Source organism: Nanorana parkeri, unplaced genomic scaffold (genome assembly GCF_000935625.1).
Source record: "Nanorana parkeri isolate BGI_ZX_2015 unplaced genomic scaffold, ASM93562v1 scaffold579, whole genome shotgun sequence".
Taxonomy (NCBI): Eukaryota; Metazoa; Chordata; class Amphibia; order Anura; family Dicroglossidae; genus Nanorana; species Nanorana parkeri.
In genome coordinates, this window is record NW_017306847.1 from 864764 (window position 1) to 884196 (window position 19433).

The following is a 19433-nucleotide window of genomic DNA, read 5'->3' on the forward strand; positions in this document are numbered from 1 at the left end:
TGTTATACTTAGTGACACAGAAGACCCAGGGTCCTCTGCTGTAGACAATTTGTAGCCCTCAACTTTTAAATTTCTAATGTTTTTTGGTAAATCATGCTTTGTGTCTCAGTTTGGGGAATTTTTCAGTGGCCAGGCACTGTAAAGGTGCCACACAATGTTTCCACAGCTGGACCTAAGCCACCAAATTTCTAATGTTTGCTGCAGGAAAAATAATGTGTTGCACCTTTTGCAGTCTATTCTGTTGTTCCATCACTTAAAAATATGTGTGCCTATTGTCAGATTACTCACCCTAAAGTTTATATCAAGATACCACCTACCTTGTCTCTTCCTCATATATTGTGGCCTAACAAAACTGCTTACATATTGCCCAGCCACTGTACAATATACATTATGTGGCTATTGTTTCTCAAAAAATACAGTAATGTATATTTCAAGACAAATTGTGCCTCGTCTCTCCCTCTTATATTGCAGCCTATTCAAGCTGTTTACATACTGTCAATCAATGTAAACTGTGATTATTATATCTCAAATATAACACTTAAATGTTTATTTCAAGATACAACTTCCCTCATCTCTCCCCCTTCATCAGATACAGACCTCCTCCGTCCCATGTGCTAGATAAAGAGGTGACTGGCCAATCGGCAAGTGTGTGGGAGCCCTGTCGGTTTAAACCGCAGCTGTTACAGGGTTTGTGTAACGAGTCCTTCGTGGCTAAAGACATTGAGCCCTGTCCTGTGACTGACAGATAGCCTCTGCTAGCTGACGATGAACTGTTTACATTTGTCATGGTATGTGTTCTAAATTGCTCTCTGTAAACAGTCCACCTCCCTCTCATAGTGCTTGCTGTACAGCTGACATGCTGCACAATCGATACGCCACTTGGCAGAACAAGGTTCGGTTTTCTGCCTCGTGGATTGGATGCTAACATTGGCCACTCCCTCCAGGCGAGCACACGAATAGCCCTCTCATGATTGGTCCAGCGCCATGACGGGCTATCCGTCAGTCACAGGACAGGGCTCAATGTCTTTAGCCACGGAGGACTCGTTACACAAACCCTGTAACAGCTGCGGTTTAAACCGACAGGGCTCCCGCACACTTGCCGATTGGCCAGTCACCTCTTTATCTAGCACATGGGACGGAGGAGGTCTGTATCTGATGAAGGGGATACATCGCTGGATCTCTTTTATTGAGCAACTGACTGCATGTAAACTGGACTTTTTAAAAATGTCAGTCTATAGCAAAAGAAAATACTGTATTCTGGTAACTTTATGAGGTTAATTCCTGTAATTATAGTCTTCAGTAGAGATGAGCTAATCAGCCCAGGGTCGATTTGCAAGGGATTTGTTAAATCCTGCTTGAAATTCATAGAACCTAAACTAAGCTGCAAACTCCATTGAAGAATATAAGGGACTAATTTTGATACTAAATTATGGCTATTTTCAAGGCTAATAGTCAAGCTATTGCCAAAAAAAGGCATGGGGAGCTGGGCACTGCTATAGGGGACATTTAGCATTTATTTGTGAAAAATGAACCCTCTATTATGTTGATGGTTTCATATGGTGTTATAAAGCTGATGTTTAAAGGATATACATGATTACAAGTGATAGTAAAAGGCCAAAAGCTGTTCTATTTTTCATTTGTTGCTTTCTAAAAAATGTTTACATTCACATGGACCCCTTTAAAGCTTCAACTATATACTGATGTTGAAAGATACCCTTTCCTACCATGGATAATCTAAGTAGCTATGACGATAATTATTGAAATGTGTTGGCTTGGTCTGTCCAGAGACCTAGGAAACTAGTAAACAGCCAACCAAATGCAAACCTTGTTACATGGCACACCTGAGCTACTGTTACACAAGCTAGCATTTGGTTCCAAAGAATACGAATGTTACTGATTGTACAGGTGAAACTCGAATAATTAGAATATCGTGCAAAGTTGATTTATTTCACTAATGCAACTTAAAAGGTGAAACTAATATATGAGATAGACTCATTACATGCAAAGCAAGATAGTTCAAGCCGTGATTTGTCATAATTGTGATGATTATGGCTTACAGCTCATGAAAACCCCAAGAACCCCAAATCCACAACCTCAAAAAAGTACATTATTACATGCAATCAATAAAACAAGGATTGTACATAGAAGAATATTGGACCTCTGAAAAGTACAAGCATGCATATGTACTCAGTACTTGGTTTGGGCCCCTTTTGCAGGACTTACTGCAATTACTTTTGCACGATATTCTAATTATTCGAGTTTCACCTGTAAACTATATTTAAAGATAGTCAGAAGTCCATGCAATCAGATAAAACATCTTCACCATTAGTGACTGATTCAAGTCTGTATCTGAAAGACATGGAGGGGAGTTTATCAAAACTGGAGCATACAGAATCTGGGGCAGCTGTGCATGACAACCAATCAGCTTCTTTCTTTCATTTTCTTTTTTTTTTTAATAACTGTTTTCTTAAAGATTTACAAAGATACAAAAGACAGAATGCAAACTAAAAGTATACAGAAAGTGTGGTATTACACTTAATACCATACAGATAATGAGTAATGGCTAATTCAACATATGTAAAAAATAAGTGTGAGATCCTGGTGTGTGATCATAAAATCTAATTACAAGAAAAATCGACAAGAAAGAGAGCAATTTCAGGAAGAAGGTAGTCATGCCAATAAGGATATCACATTGCATTAGCATAATAAAAGGTAAAAACATATAAATAGAACAAACAACTAATGAAGAATAGGAGGGGTGAGGATGTAAATAGAGATAAATCCTGCAGTAGTATACAGTAGAAGAAGGAAAGTAGAAGCCACAATTGGCAACAATTGGCAATTTGAAATAGCCAATTGCAGGCTAGCTATTGCTTTCAGCTGGTTACCGGGAGTTGGCCACAGGAAGGGGGAGGGGGGTTGCTTGAGAGTTACTATTAACTCTCAATCAGCCAGGAACTACAGTTATCCAGCACCTACCAATCCCAGTGGGTGCCGGATAACTGGGAATTTACTGTATCAGGAAATGTATATATCTGTTACATTTGTTAAAAAAATACTTTTTTTTCCCTTCTAATTTCTTTACTAACTAATTTCAGATTGACGTAGAAATATATGAACCACAAGGAATACGTTTTCTTGATGCTAAAGCATCTTTCTTAACGAATGACCTGCTGCCAGCCATCAAGAAGTCCTTCTCTGGAGAAACGGTAATTCTTATTACTTGATAATAGCAGACATACACAGCTTTTTATAATGCTATATTGTGGTATTAGATTTTTGAATGTTCTAAACCAGTGGTAGGCAACCATGGAGAGGTGGACATCTACCTGAACAGATGTTGCCTATCATGGTTGCCTATCACTGGAACATTCAACAATCTAATACCAGAAAAGATCAAAGATCACTATAGCCTAGCAGGGCCCCATTAAAAGCTAAGGAATGTCTGACGAGTTCAGAGGTCAGTAGTAAGTAACGCAGAATGCAGGGGTCAGTAACATGTAACACAGAGCACAGTGGTCAGTAGTATGTAACGCAGAGTGCAGGGGTCATATGTACGCAACACAGAGTTCAGAGGTCTGTAGTATGAACCACACAACATAGAGGTAAAGAGAAAGTAATAAGAGTGCAGAAGTCAGTAGCAGGAAGGATTTTTTTCAAGTAAGCTTTAATTGCATTATCAGAAACAACTATAATATGTATTCCTATTACAACACTGATGATATAACAGGATAGTAGATGCTGACTTTATAACTCCTTTAAATATATAAAGTGGAATTTTTTTTTGATTGGGTGAAAAAGAGAATGGTTAAAACCCTTATCAGTTTTCCTCTTGTCACCCATATCCCATTGGGAAGAATTACCTTCACTTCCTGTAACATAGGCACAGCAAGAAAATAAAGGAAATCCTCTTTCGGTTGCCAACAGACCAAGTGTCCACACTGGAGGATGTGCCCTCCTATTTCTGTTCAAACTCAAAAGTTTGGATTTTCTCTCACTTTCAGTCCTTGTACCGCTTTTTAGCAAGACAAACAGGGTGGTTGAATTACCACACTAGAGACAAAAAACTACATTAAAACCTGGCAGAGGTTCTACCCTTCCTTAGTACATTTAAAACGGAAATAAAAATGTTGCCTTTGGGTGTTCTTTAGTGTAAATAATCTTATTGTGTGTTATCTGTCTTTGTATTGAAAAGAATAGGGAAGGGTTAGAACCCCGTGTCACATTTTTACTGCTAGAAAGATTTCCCCTCATTCCCTGTCCTGCTGATGATGAATTCACTAACCTAAGGGAACATTTCCTTGCTGCGAAACAGCCTACAGTATGTGCCTTTGGTAAATATTTCCTGTGAATGTTTTAATCTGATTGGTTGCTTCTGGGAAATATAGAGAGTTCTCATTTCAGACACTTTATTAAATGGAGCCCATGTTCACAGCATAAGAGACTGATTAATCTACTTTTTTTGCCATCTTCAGGGTCACATCTCTTTCAAACCCACATTAGATCAACAGCGCTCCTGCCCTGACTGTGCATCAACATTATTGAATGGGGATTTTATTGTAACATATGATGTTAACAGAGAATCTCCAGGAAACATACAGGTGAGCTCAGAACAAAAATTGTGGTGAGTTCTGAATACAAATTGGGCATTAAAGAATATCTAAAACCAAAAACTCGAAATATCAATGTTATATATTACAGCTTAACAGTGCTTAGATTTGGTGGCTGAATTTGTTTTCTGTTTTTTAATACATTGTAAGTATATACATAAAATACCTGTTGATCTTGTCAGAAATGTGGTGTCCTTATTACACCCTGTGAGCTGGACTGAAATCATAAACAATGTTATTCTTCTTCTGTAAACTACTAATCTCATCACCCACATATAAATGGTAAGGCTTCTTTGTATCATCATTAATAGTTTAAAGAAATGTTTAGTGTGCAGAAAAATTAGAATAGTGACACACAGCTGGACAAGGAAGAATAATAGATAATCAGATATGGCTGCAGTCTTAAAATCTTTTCCTGGATTGGAAAAGTTATGATTATTGCTGTTAGCTCTTATCATTCTCAGGAAGGGTTTTAGACATATGATGAAACTAATGGAGGTAAGGGACATCCCTTTCTGCCTCTTTTGCTGATGGTTAGAGTCAATGACTGGACCCCACTGACTTTTATTCTTGCTTGGGGCTTAGAATAAAGGAGGGATCATTTATCATGTTTTCTTTAAGCCTGAGAAATTTAAGGGAAGCTGACACCTAATCCCAGGTGATCCATTTAAATGCATTTTCTGCATAAGTAGGAACAACCATTTAAATTCCAAGGAGAAAGCCCAGTGATGTAGGTTTAGGATCTTTATTAAGTTGCCCTGGGCGAATCCTGGCTAGTATTTCACGTAGGTCTTAAAGTGAAACTGTGCCCATATCATGAAAACTACATTTTTTAAACACATTTTAAAACAAGTCCTCATTCACCTCTGTGTCTATAGGTATTTTGTAGATTAATTTACAAAGCTCCCCACAACAGGAATGAAATGATGACTTTTGTCTATGGCCAGTAAAGCTTGGCAGGCTGTCAGACCCCCAATATAAACAACCAGAAGATGTTTATAAGCTGTTAGACACAGACTGAAACCCAACTACAGAGTGTTTGCTGCGATCTTTGAGATTTAAATACTTCACATCACAGGACGCTAGAGAGGTGAGTGAGGGCTTGTTTAAAGCTTTTTTATGGCTTGTTAAGAGTAATGGAAACCATTGCTCATAGTCATAGCACAGGTGCACTTTAGCATCTACAATTAGTAGAGAGATTGTTATGACAGTTATATGTTCTTCAAGAAGATGTCTGAGTGAAAGTGCACCTGTGCCCAGGCTGTAGACATTGAGGTTTTGGCACAGGAACAAAAAAAGTGTATTTCAGTAACTAGCTTTTAATAATAGTTTACATATTTTAAGACATATCCATTTTTATAGCACACAGATGAGGTACAGCTCATACACTAAAATAAATGGCGGCAACTAATTTGGGTCACAGTTAATTGATCCAACAAATTCCTCCAAAGACAACCAAATGAATATATATTAATGGCCTTACCCTAATAAGTTTGAAATCTTGAGTAGAGTCCACTGTATAATAGTAAGTCTAAGGGCACAATCTGCTGTTCATGCAGATTAATTGCAGTGCATTAAATGCATTCATTGGCACAAATATAACCAGTGGCAAGTAGATAGTAGACATAATGTTGTTAAAGAGTTAATCAATCAAAATTCATATGCCAGTAACTTGAAGAATACTGAATGTTAAATTCTGATTTTACCATGTTTCTGTAGAGGTATCAAGCTTCAGATGGATCAGCTCGGAACCCAAGCTGGTGGCTGTGTGATTACAGCATTGCCTTTTTTATGGGGCGTGCATGCACTGAGTGATGACACAGTTTATTTGTTAACAGCCTTGGTTGCCTGATGCATTTCAACAGTGCTTCTATCTTTCTCAAAGGTGGCGAGCTCTGTCACTGTGTAAAACTTTATATGATTATTTTGTCTAATTCCTGTATGGTTCATCTATCCACTTTCTGCATATTGCAAGATATAGCCAGACACACATCCAATGGGATCCATAAGTATTGCTATAAACTATAAGGGTTACATATATATTTACTAGGGGTGCACTGATACCAATACTAGTATCGATATCGGTGCCGATACTGAGTATTTGGGCGAGTACCCGTACTCGCCCAAATGCTCCGATGCCTAGCTAGATACTTCCTGTATCAGGAAGCCGGGCAGCGCGTCATTACACGCTGCCCGTTTTCCTGATTGGACTTGTGATGAGAGAGCATGGAGCCGACTTCCCGGCTTTCCTGATTGGTCGGGAAGCTGGCCAATCAGGAAGCTGGGCGCCGTGTAATGACGCAGCGCCCGGCATTCTGATTGGCCCGGGAAGCCCTTGTCATCTCATGACGAGGGAGCATGGAGCCTGCCTCCCGGCCAATCAGACAGCAGGGCGCCGCATCATTACACGGTGCCCGGCTTCCATGATTGGCCAGCAAGACGGCTCCGGCTGGGTACCGGAGGAAGGCCGCTCCTGGCTGGAGAGGCCCCGGCGTGACAGGCTGGACATGCTGAGGTGAGAGGGGACAGACTTTCTTGTTAACCGGGAAGCCGGGTGGCGAGTCTTTACACGCTGCCCGGCTTCCCAGCTAATCAGGAAGCCAGGTGTCGAGTCATTACACGCCACCTGGCTTCCTGAATGGGACTTCCAGTACTCGGTAATTGGTATCGGCGAGTAGCGAAAAAAGATTATCGGTACTCGTACTCGGTACCAAAATACCGTTATCAGTGCATCCCTAATATATACACACACACACCATATTGCCAAAAGTATTGGGACGCCTGCCTTTCCACGAACATGAACTTTATTGGCATCTCAGTCTTAGTCCGTAGGATTCAATATTGAGTTGGCCCACCCTTTGCAGCTATAACAGCTTCAGCTCTTCTGGGAAAGCTGTCCACAAGGTTTAGGAGTGTGTCTATGGGAATGTTTGACCATTCTTCCAGAAGCGCATTTGTGAGGTCAGGTACTGATGTTGGACGAGAAGGCCGGGCTCGCAGTCTCCACTCTAATTCATCCAAAAGGTGTTCTATCGCGTTGAGAGCAGGACTCCGTGCAGGCCAGTCAAGTGCCCGCACCCCAAACTCGCTCATCCATGTCTTGCTTTGTGAACTGGTGCGCAGTCATGTTGGAACAGGGAGGGGCCATCCCCAAACTGTTCCCACAAAGTTGGGAGCATGAAATTGTCCAAATGTCTTGGTATGCTGATCCCTTTACCAAGCCCAACCCCTGAAAAACAACCCCACATCATAATCATAAACCACAATTCAGTCAGGCAAGTACCATTCTCCTGGTAACTGCCAAAACCCAGACACGTTCATTGGATTGCCAGACAGAGAAGCGTGATTCGTCACTCCAGAGAACACATCTCCACTTTTCTAGAGTCCAGTGGCGGCGTGCTTTAAACCATTGCATCCCACGCTTTGCATTGTACCTACCACTTCGTTGGCTGAGTTGCTGTTGTTCCCAGTTGCTTCCACTTTGTTATAATACAACTCAACAGTTGACCGTTGTTTACTTTCTGGAAAGTATTACAAAGCTGGAAAGTAAACTTTGCAGAGCATGATTGCAATTTATTTGTAAGTGAATCTTTGAATTTATTTATCAAGTCCTTATCTGCGTACATGTTCTGGATCAGTGACTTACAGTATTAAAACAATGGCAGCTTCCATGTTAACATTTAACATGAAAAAATGAATAAGTCTAGATGTTGTCAGATATGAATCCAATGGAAATATTTCATCTTTATCACTTCTTTTTTCCAGATTGTCAATGGATATTTTGTGCACTACTTTGCACCATCAAAGTTGTCTGGTGTGCCAAAAATTGTTGTCTATGTCATTGACAAAAGTGGTTCGATGGCTGGTAGAAAAATGCAACAGGTAGCATAACTATTGTTAATGTAATTTTGCAACATATGTATATCAGTAGGGTTTTACAGTATAGTGATGTACTATGTATTTCACATTTTTTAAAGTTCATATTTATAAAGCATTTATATTCCACCACATATTCTACACATTGATAAAAATGCATTTATTGGGACGATTTACCAACAATTCAGGAAGGATTCAGAATTGTAGAAAAAATGTATTACAAATTGTAGAGAAAAAATATTTTACTATTTTAAAATGCATTTTTAAGCAGTAACGTGTGTTTATGACTGTTACGCACACCCATTACATAGTTGCACAAAAATGCACGTATAACCCCAATTTCAAAACAGGTGGGATGTTGTGTAAAATCTCCAAAAAAACAGAATGTAATGATTTGCAAATTTGATCAACCCATATTTTATTCCCAATAGAAAAAATATCAAATGTTTCAACTGAGAAAATGTACCATTTTAAGAAAAAATCAGGTCATTTTTAAATTGATGGCAGCAACACATCTAAAAAAAAGTGTGGACAGGGCCATGTTTACCATGGTGTTGCATCCTCTCTTCTTAACAACAATCTGTAAATGTCTGGGAACTGAGAAGACCAGTTGCTGGAGTTTTGAGAGAGTTTTGGGAGAGGAATGTTGTCCCATTATTGCCAGATATAGGACCCTAACTGCTCAACAGTCCTGGGTCTTCTTTGTCATATTTTACGTGTCAAGATGTGCCAAATATTTTCAATTGGTGAAAGGTCCGGACTGCAGGCAGTCTTTCATGACAAAGCAATGCTGTTGTCATAGATTAGCATTGCCCTGCTGAAATATGCAAGGTCTTTCCTGAAAAAAAGACGTCATTTGGATGGGAGCATATGCTGCTCTAAAACCTGGATATATCTTTTAGCATTGATGGTGCCTTTCCAGATGCTAACTGACCACTCCATACACAGTAATGCACCCCCATACCATCAGAGATGCAGGCATTTGAACTGAGCACTGATAAAAAGCGGGAAGGTTCCTCTCCTCTTTAATCCGGAGGGCGCGGCACCCATGGTTGCTAAAAATAATGTTACATTTCTAATTGACCACAGAACAGTTTTCCACTTTGCAACAGACCATTTTAAATGAGCTTTGACATAGAGAAGACGGCAGCGTCTCTGGATCATCTTCAGAAATGTCTTCTTCTTTGCATGATGATCCTGCCCCCAGAGATCACGGACATCCAATATTACGTTTTGGCCTTGCCCCTTGGGCACAGAGATTTCTCCAGAGTCTCAGAATCTTTGATGATCTTATGTACTGTAGATGATTATATATTTAAAGTCTTTGCAATTTTACATTGAGAACCATTATTCTGAAATCACTTACTTTGTCAGCTTTTTTTGCCCTGTCCCAACTTTTTGGAGACATGTTGCTGCCACCAATTTCAAAGTTAACTTTTTTTTTTTTCAAATAATACATTTTCTCATGTTAAACATTTGGTATTTTTTTTATTGTGAATAAAATAATGGTTTATGAGATTTGCATAGCCTTGCATTCTGTTTTTATGTACATTTTACGCACGTCCCAACTTTTTTGGAATTGGGGTTGTATCATTTACCTTCAATCTTTGTTAATTTCTCCCTTATGTTGCAAAAGCACATGCGGAAATGCATGCTCAACCCTTTTATGACCAGGGGTTATTGATGGCTAGACCAAATTTAGCACCATCAGTATGTGTCAGTTAACTTGCTAATAAAAAAACACAAATGGCAACCGCTCAAATCAATTTAAAAGGTGCATATGGAAATATAGATATAAAACACTGGTAAGGTCCCATCTTTAGTACGCTGTGCTACTCTGGTCACCATTCCCCAGGAGGGATGTCCGTGAGCTAGAAAAGGGCAACCAAATTAATAAGGGAATGTAAAGTCTGAGTTATCAAGAACGCCTACAAAAATTAGGATTGTTCTCCTTAGAGAAGAGGCGCTTAAGAGGTGACATGATCACAATTTACAAACTCATCAGTGGGGACTGCGGTATTGGGAATACACTACTTAAACCAAGTACCGTGAGGAAGATGCGAGGGCACAAGAAGAAGTTGGAGGGAATGAGGTATAATCAAAAACTACATAAGGGGTATTTTACTTTGAATTCACTTCCACACATAGCTGTATCAGTGGGAAACATAAACTGCTTCAAACCTCAATTGAGCGATAGCGATTCGTTGGGAAATTCACCCTCAGACACTGAAAGTTACTTCAGTGCCTGAGGACGAATTTCCCAACGAATTGCTATCGCTTAATTCTGCAAGTAATTCTAATATACTATCCCTGTTTTCTACTTGGTCTAAAACCGCTTTTGACCTAAAGGGACGCTTTTTGGATGCCATGGACGTTCACAAGTTTCCAGGCAGAAAGAACAGTAAAAGTTACTTTCAGTGTCTGCTCAATTCTGCAAGTGATTCTAATTTACTATGTTTTCTACCTGGTCTAAAACCGCTTTTGACCTAAAACAGCGACAATTCTGTGACCGAGCTCAGTGATGTGCGAACTTGGTACTCTATTGAATGTGGTACGGATCAGGCAGCACCCCCAGAATTCCCATTTACTGGGCCATTTTTTAAATTATTATATTATAATTGTTTATAATTATTTATCATTATTTATTATATTATTTCTTATAATTATTTATAATTTATTATATTATAATTTTTAAATTTCGTGTTTCAAACTTTAACATACCCGGGATGTCTACTGGACACTTGTTTGGACAGATTTAGGTGAGGTTTTCCTAAGATTTACTAAGAATTACAGGCCTACAATATAAAACAACAAATTTCCATGAAAAACAATGTACCGCTTTGGGATGCTAAAATCCTGAATAATTATCATACCGCCATTGAGGTTAAAGAAGATTTCAGCGAGTGGATGTGTCTTAAAGCTCTACTGTTTGAAGTTAAAATCTGATATATATATATACACTGTATATGAATATACATATATATGAATATTTATTGTAACTATGTCTGCAGCAATGCATGTTCCAAGGTGAGAGGGGGCTGATTTATGACAGTCAGTTTGTATACACAGCACAGAACATAACTACACAGGGACCAGGATTTATATCTATGGAAAAAAAATGTAGTTCAGGAAGAAGCTTGCTGACCTTGGATAATGCCTTAGAAGTAGATGAAGGTGTTGTTAGGAGAAGTAATGCTATCTCTGTGAGGGGTAATAAATATGTGAGCATGTCTTATTTGTACATCATTTAGCAGTTAATTTTACACTTTGCCATTCTGGTGCATTATGATAAGGAAGCCCACTCAGTTGAAAAGGCTGCTAATGCACCAGAATGGACATAAAAACAGAAACTCAGCATTTTTTTTTTATGCAGTGCACCAAAAAGCATGGTAGTCTATTGATTTCTGTTGTGGCGTGCTACCACACGTGTGTGTTAGAGGTGCGTGGCCATAGTGCATTGGGCTGCTATTCGAAATGAATGGCACCACCTCATGTTAACACATGCAAAAAAAGCATTTGTTAATATACCACACTGAAATGGAGAAATGTAAATGGGCCCTAAAGGTACATCTGATCTCAGGTCCACTATAATGTCTTTCTAACTGAAGAATGCCTTAATTGTTATGTGTCTCCTCTGACTACTACTATTATGACTATTATGACTATTATGACTAATAGTGTAATAGTGTATTATTTACTATTATGACTAATACGACTTATATTACATTTAGACCAAGCAAGCTCTACTTAAAATCCTGAATGACACTGCAGAGCATGACTACTTCAATTTTATACTGTTTGACAGTAGCATTAGTGTCTGGAAAGATTCTTTGATAAAAGCAACTCCAGAAAATGTAGAAGAAGCCAAAAAGTATGTCAGTGCAATTCAAAGTGGAGGAGGTAAGTAACTCTAAAAGCTGTAACATAGTTTTAAGATAAAATATAAACCTTTTAAAGAATGGCTAGAAATGTTTTATCTCAGTTCATGAAACTGGGAGTGCTGCCAATACACACTTTTGCTGGTCTTCAGAATAATGTTTCCCATACCTTCACCTTGTGTTAAAGTGAGCCTATATTTAAAATGTAAAGATCGGCAAGCTACTAGGAATTCATTGGCCCAGTTTAATGTGACTTTGAATCAGTAAATAAATGTACCTTCAATCCTTTCGCTTTAGAGCTGCTTTTGCCTTTTAATTTTTGCACACACGCTAAAATGCACATTTTGGGCCAGAAAATTGATTAAAGGATTTAGCCTAGGGTTGTCTCATATTCAGTTTTGTTTAACTATTTGGATGAGAAAGACCCACTCTACTGTCACCAATACGTGACAATACGCAGTTTGATCCTACCATGCTGTCACTAATATGTGACCATCCCACTCTCAGCCTCACTCACAGAGATTTTCCAGCTAATGGGATGAAAATCTAAGGCCAATAGGCTGAGAGTAATGGCTCTGACAGCAAAACAGTTAAATCAGAACTGTCGAGTACATAGCGTATTAAATTCAGTGGAACAGTTTGAATTGAATAACCCTGTCTCTGAGATAAGGGTAGTCATATATGACTCCTCAAACATTAGCATTGGTAAAAGGAAAACCTAGCGTTGCTTGGCACATTAACATTTGGTAGGTTTGGTGAATAGTGAAGTTGAGTTTAAGGAGGAGATCACCTTATATCAGCTGGATTTTAGGATTGGGGTAAAAAGGGTAATACGAGGCCCAGCTGCATTATGGTTGTATGTAGTAACCTATGGAGTTGTATACATTGTCTTTGTATTCGATATTTTTTCCAGAGAAATAGTTACCAGTTATCTTTAAGGAATTGTTGACCACTTGGCAGAAGAGGTAGCCAGCATTGATAAGGATGGTTTTCTATGGATCAAACTACACAGGGATTCATAAATGGACATTATGGTTGACTCAGTTGCTGTGAAAGAGTTATGTTTGGAAGGGGAGAGACAGTTTTTGGAAATTAGAGAAGGCTAAACCAGTTTGGTTTAGAGGAAGTTGCAGTGTCTCAAGCAATATGAGGTTGATGTTGGATCTATCATAAAGAGACACAAACAGAGTGGATACATTTACAAAATGATAAAGGCATATAGACTGGGGCATTCAGGAAAATGTATAATAATTTGGGTAAGAAACTCATCTTTATCAAACTGGCTCTACCCATTAAATATATCATGAAGAACATCCGTTGTTAAGTTTTGCCTGAGAGGGATTTATGTATCAGAGAGAAGTTTTTATCTACAACTCCAATTCCAAAAATGTTGGGACGCTGTGTAAAATCTACATAAAAATAAAATGGAATGATTTGCAAATCTCATAAACCATATTTTATTCACAATCAAAAATAGAAAACAAATCAAATGTTTAAATTGAGAAAATGCACCATTTTAAGAACAAAATAAGGTAATTTTGAATTTGATGGCACCAACACGGTGAATTTGATGGCACTCAAAAAAGTTGGGACAGGGCAACAAAAGCTAGCAAAGTAAGTCATACTAACAAGCAAGAGCTGGAAGAACATTTTGCAAATAATTAGATTAATTGGAGACAGGTCAGTAACATGATTTGGTATAAAAAGAGCATCTTAAAGAGTCGGAGTGTAGTAAAGACGTGCAGGGGTTCACCAATCTGTGAAAAGCTGCATCTAAAAATTGTCGAATAATTTCAGAATATTGAACATTTGATATGTTTTCTATTTATTTTCTATTGTGAGTAAAATAGGGGTTTATGAGATTTGCAAATCATTGCATTCTGTTTTATGTAGATTTTACACAGCGTGCCAACTTTTTTGTAATTGAAGTTGTAAATAAAGTGATTCGAAAAGCTGTATAGTGATGCCTTAGTATATCACTCTGAGGCCTGTGAAGTCTCTGAAGCTAGGGAATGATTTGGATCAGAAAAATAAATCAGGGCATCATTGGCATATAGAGATATGTGCTCCTCCAGAGAGTAAACACAAATTCCCTTGATATTAGAAGTTTGTGTTAATATGAATGAGGGCTCTTTGGCTAGGCCAAATAGGGTGCGTGAGGGGAGCATTCCTGCCTGATGCCCCTACAATTGGAGAAGGTGATGGAGAACCAGAAATGATTTGATTCATTTGAATTCTGGCTAATGGAGCATTATAACCATACATAACTGAATCCATTTGAGGATATTAGGAACAAATCCAAATTGCTGTAAAACAGCAAATAGTTAAGGCCATTCCACACGATTAAATGCCTTTTTTGTGTCTAAGGAAATAATCACTCTAGTGCTAGAATCTGAATGTGAAATAGATGTCTGATATTCATTCTGGATCTACCCGGTATAAAACCAATCTGGTCACTTGACTTGTGAAAATGCCCAGTATCGGCACAAATGCTGATATGATACTGGTATCGGTGCATCCCTAGCCTATAATGGCCATGAATGAGCCTCTAAAAGTAACTTTAGATGCCTCCCAGTTAGGAGATGAAGAATAAGCATGGAACTGTCCAGCCCAGTAATTTTGTAGAGCAGAGTGGCAGTGGTTTTCTTCAATTTCATCTGATAGCCAGCTTGGTTTTAGTCTCCAAAGGTGTGGGTTTATGGAAGAGGAGTGAAGAGACAGACAGAGTGGGGCAAAGTCTAAAAATACCTCTGGGAAGATAGCCTGTCTCTACTATAATTGGCAATAAGGAAGAGGTACATGATGTTATATCAATTCAGGAGAAGGTGCCGTGAGTATTGAATGGTGCCCAGGTGCTTCCACCTATGTGACTCCATTTCTAGTGAGCGCACAGAGCCTACAGACACATTGGTGCAGGTATGATCAGTGTAGCTGTATGTTTAGAGCAAGTACACCAATCAGACAAAACATTATGACTACCCTAACCTAACTTAACCTAATATTAAGTTGGTCCCCCTTTTGCCACCAAAACAGCCCTGACCCCTTGAGGCATGGACTTCACTAGACCTCTGAAGGTATACTATTATATCTGGCACCAAGCTATCAGTAGCAGATACTTTATGTCCTGGAAATTGTGAGGTGGAGCCTCCATAGATTGGACTTGTTTTTCCATCACATCCCACAGATGCTCAATTTGATTGAGATCCGGAGAATTTGGAGGCCAAGTCAACACCTCAAACTCGTTGTGTTCCTTAAACTATTCTTGAATCATTTATGTTGCCATCAGGAAATACCGTGGAGTGTGTTAGGAGCATGTCCAGTACTCCTATGACTGACGCAACCTCCCAGCTCCTACTGGTGGTTGCTTGTTGCCACTGCACCTATTCCAAACTTCTTATCAGCTGTGAGCCTGGCCACACACTGGCCACACACTCCTCAGCCTTGGGATTGGTTAGTGGCACTTTATTTAAGTATCACAAGCCCAGGGATCTAGGCTTGTGATAGTGCTGTCTAGTTTAGTCGGCACAAGCCTGTATTTGCCTTGTACCTTGAATCATATACCTGACTTGTATCTTGAATCCTAAACCTGCCTTGTAACTTGATTGCTATACCTGTCTCATACCTTAAATCCTGTAACCACCTTGTACTTTGAATTCTGTACCTGCCTTTATTTTGAATCATGTTCCTGTCTTTTATCTTGCGTTCTGTTCCTGTCTTTCTGTATCTTGCTTTCTGTTTGTATCTTGTCACCAGTCAGTGCTACTGCTTTGCACCTGAGGACCATCTGTGGCCAGTAGGTTGTTGGTGCACTTGCCTAATGGGAAAGGCGGCTGCTAAAAGGTAAAACCACTCGCCACTATATACTCTAACTAGAGTGTCTGCACCCAGTCCTGACAGGGTGTACTTGCTAACTATGTTAAGATAGGTGATATGTGTTAAAGTAACATCCACATGAGTGGCAGGACCCAAGGTTTCACAGCAGAACATTGCCCAAAGCATCACACTGCCTCTGTCGGCTTGCCTTCTTCCCATAGTGCACCCTGGTATCATCTCTTGCCCAGGTAGGTGATTTACAGCATGTGGATGACCAGGAGCTTGTACAAGAAAACATGATTTATCAGACCAGGCCACCTTCATTGTCCAGTTCTGATGCTAATGTGCCCATTGTAGGCACTTTCTGAGGTGGACAGGGGTCAGCATGTGCACCCTGACCGGTCTTCGGCTATGCAGTCTCATATGCAACAATCTGCAGTGCACTGTGTGCAGACACCTTTCTATCAAAACCAGCATTAACTTTTTCAGCTATTTGAGATACAATAGCTGTTCTATTGGATTTGACTATGTGGGCCAGCCTCCGCTCCCCATGTGCATCAATGAGCCTTTGCCATCCTTGACCCTGTCGCCGTTTCACAGTTTTTCCTTCCTTGGACCACGTTGGTCCTGACCACAGTAGACCGGGAACATCCCACAAGAGCTGCAATTTTGGAGTTGACGCAGTCATCTTGCAGTCACAATTTAGCCCTTGTCAAAGTCACTGAAATCCAAACTTTTACTAATTTTTTTCTGCTCTCAACACATTAACTTTATGGACAAAATGTTCACTTGCTGCCTAATATATTACAACCACTTCCAGGTGTCATTGTAACGGGATAATCAATATCATTTACTTCACCTGTCAGTTGTCCTAATCTTATGGCTGATCAGTGTATAGTTCACATTGATTTACATAGCAGGAGTCCGACAAATATTCATAACACAGCAGAAGAGTAAGTTTTACAAAGCAACATTTTTTTGTAATTCAACAACCAATGTTCAACAGGTAGAGTTGAAAAATCCCTTTAAATGAACATGACCTTGTCTAAAATGTTTCTAAAGCTACAACAGTGCTAAAGTATCGTATCAAACTTTATATTGATTCCTGTCCCCATGGAGCACCCTTGTATTCTAGGCCCAGGATATACATGGGGTCTTAACTCATGCTAAAGTAAAAATGTGGTCAGAACAAAACTGTAGTTTATAAAAGGAAACAACCGTGACAGCTGACTGCCTTATTGACCAAACATAGCATTAAATAATGACTTGATGGATTACTAGGTCTGAAAACTGAACCAATGTCCTAAACTCACTAATTACTGAACTATTTGCTGATTGCTAGTGGGGACGTTACATTTTAAAATCATAATTACTTTCATTCCAAAAAGTATTGTTGCTGCTCTGCATTACATAAAGTTTTCTCATCTATAACTACCCAATATTATTTGATTTCTAAACAGCAACTCCCTTTGTGGCCTTGCAATAAATGTGAATAGCAAATCCACTAGCAGTGTAGGCTCTATGTGCTGTACGTCAGTGCCACTGTGCACCAAGAGTGCCATGGTAGAAGCACTCATCTAGGCATCCATATGCTTACCCTGTCAGAGAATCAGACACTACATTTCACCAACTGGATTTTAGCAGAGTGTATGCTTCCTGAATTATTAGTAGTTTATTGAATTTGCAAATGCTACATAAATTTTTTTTTACCATATTTTATTTTTACAGCTACAAACATTAATGATGCTGTACTGAAGGCAGTTGAGCTATTGAATAAAGCATATGAAATGAAACAGATTCCAGAGAGAAGCGCCTCTTTAATTATCTTGTTGACTGATGGGGAAGCTAATGTAGGTAAGCAAAAAAATATATAGGTTTACTTTTTTGTTTTTTTTTTGTGAATGACAGACTTTAAAATGTATCAAACCTTTTCTGTTTTAGTTTTGGAATGGGAAAAGGTCAGAATCCATGTCAAGTTTTATTGTTATTTGCAGCTCCGAGAGATTTTTCCACTCACTTTCTGTCCTGAGGACATTTTACCAAAGAGAGAGCAACAGACAACAATAAAAAAGCTTATAAGATCTGCCTGTGTTGCTGGTAGAAAGATTTCCCCTGATGATCCGGTCCTGTGGGCATCCTTTTTACCAGACAGAAACCAAAGGCGCTTAAGGTTATTAAAGTGTTCAAGAAGTCCTAAACCGTTCAAAGCATAACATACATGAGTATTACTACTGACAGTTTATGCCTGTGTATTGTAACAAGCACACTCCACTGTAGACAGGAGGTGCAAGTAAAATGCAGTTTATTTAGGGCAAACACCAAATATATCATTCCATCCACAGGGTAGACCTCCCCTGTTGCACAAGACAGTTTCTAGCCGCAACATAAAAGACAGTCTTTTAGCTTCGCTCTGTAGCTTTCCACAGCTCCAAGACACTCACGCAGCTCACCCCTCGTGAGCCCTCAATCTGCTCTCTCAGCAGTGTGTCCCACAGGTCCTAGGGTCACCGACCTCCCTGACCTCTCCCAGCCTCCCCCGGCTGTTCCTTGTGCGTCCAGCACGCACCCGAGTCTGCGTGTGTCAGTGTGCCTCCTGCACACACACAACTCCAACACTCTTCTGAGCACTGAGCTGGCTTCCTAATGAGGCTGCTCTCAGCCATCTGATCAGCCCAGGCTGGTCATTAGCAACACCTGGCCCCAGGACTCGAGATCTCATCCGACCCAGAGCTCTACGAAATCTCCAGAGCTCCAGATCCCAGCTACAATCAGGAAAACCTGGACGCACCCGAAAAGCCAGGCTCTTCCTTATAACATCTTTCACGTTCTGGACCCTCTCAGCCCCTTTGGCTGAGAGTCCTGGGTGCCAAAGTCGCCATAATACACCGTGGCATTGGCTTACACTGTCACAGTATATTTAAAAAATGTATTTGCCACCATTTTCTATTCAGTGAAGCTGGCCACACACTGGCAGATTTTACTACAAGCATTCATATGAAAATTCTTGTTGAAACATTTGTTAAAGCCATCAGAGACTTGTAAAATGTGGTTTGAAATTTTGTTTGATTTTAACATTCGACTCAGGAAATTAATGGAGTTTCTCAAGCAAAATTATTTCAAATCTGCCTTAAGAAAGTCTGGCCCTGGTGTGGATGTACCCTTTAAGGCAGGGGAAGGCATATCTTGATACACCAGCTATGATGAAACTATAAATTCCATCATGCCTCCACCTCTGGGAGTCATGCTTGTGGCTGTG

The 19433-nt window shown here is 39.5% G+C and overlaps 1 protein-coding gene across 1 annotated transcript in view; it reads left to right on the plus strand.

Annotated features, from left to right (window-relative positions):
• LOC108791884 (inter-alpha-trypsin inhibitor heavy chain H3-like) overlaps nt 1–19433 on the plus strand; it is an 84662-nt gene that overhangs the window by 22096 nt on the left and 43133 nt on the right. The window contains exons 6-10 of the mRNA XM_018562487.1: nt 3099–3209; nt 4476–4601; nt 8376–8492; nt 12218–12386; nt 17906–18031. Of these exons, the coding sequence (XP_018417989.1) occupies nt 3099–3209; nt 4476–4601; nt 8376–8492; nt 12218–12386; nt 17906–18031 (649 nt within the window). The remainder of the gene's footprint in view (nt 1–3098; nt 3210–4475; nt 4602–8375; nt 8493–12217; nt 12387–17905; nt 18032–19433) is intronic.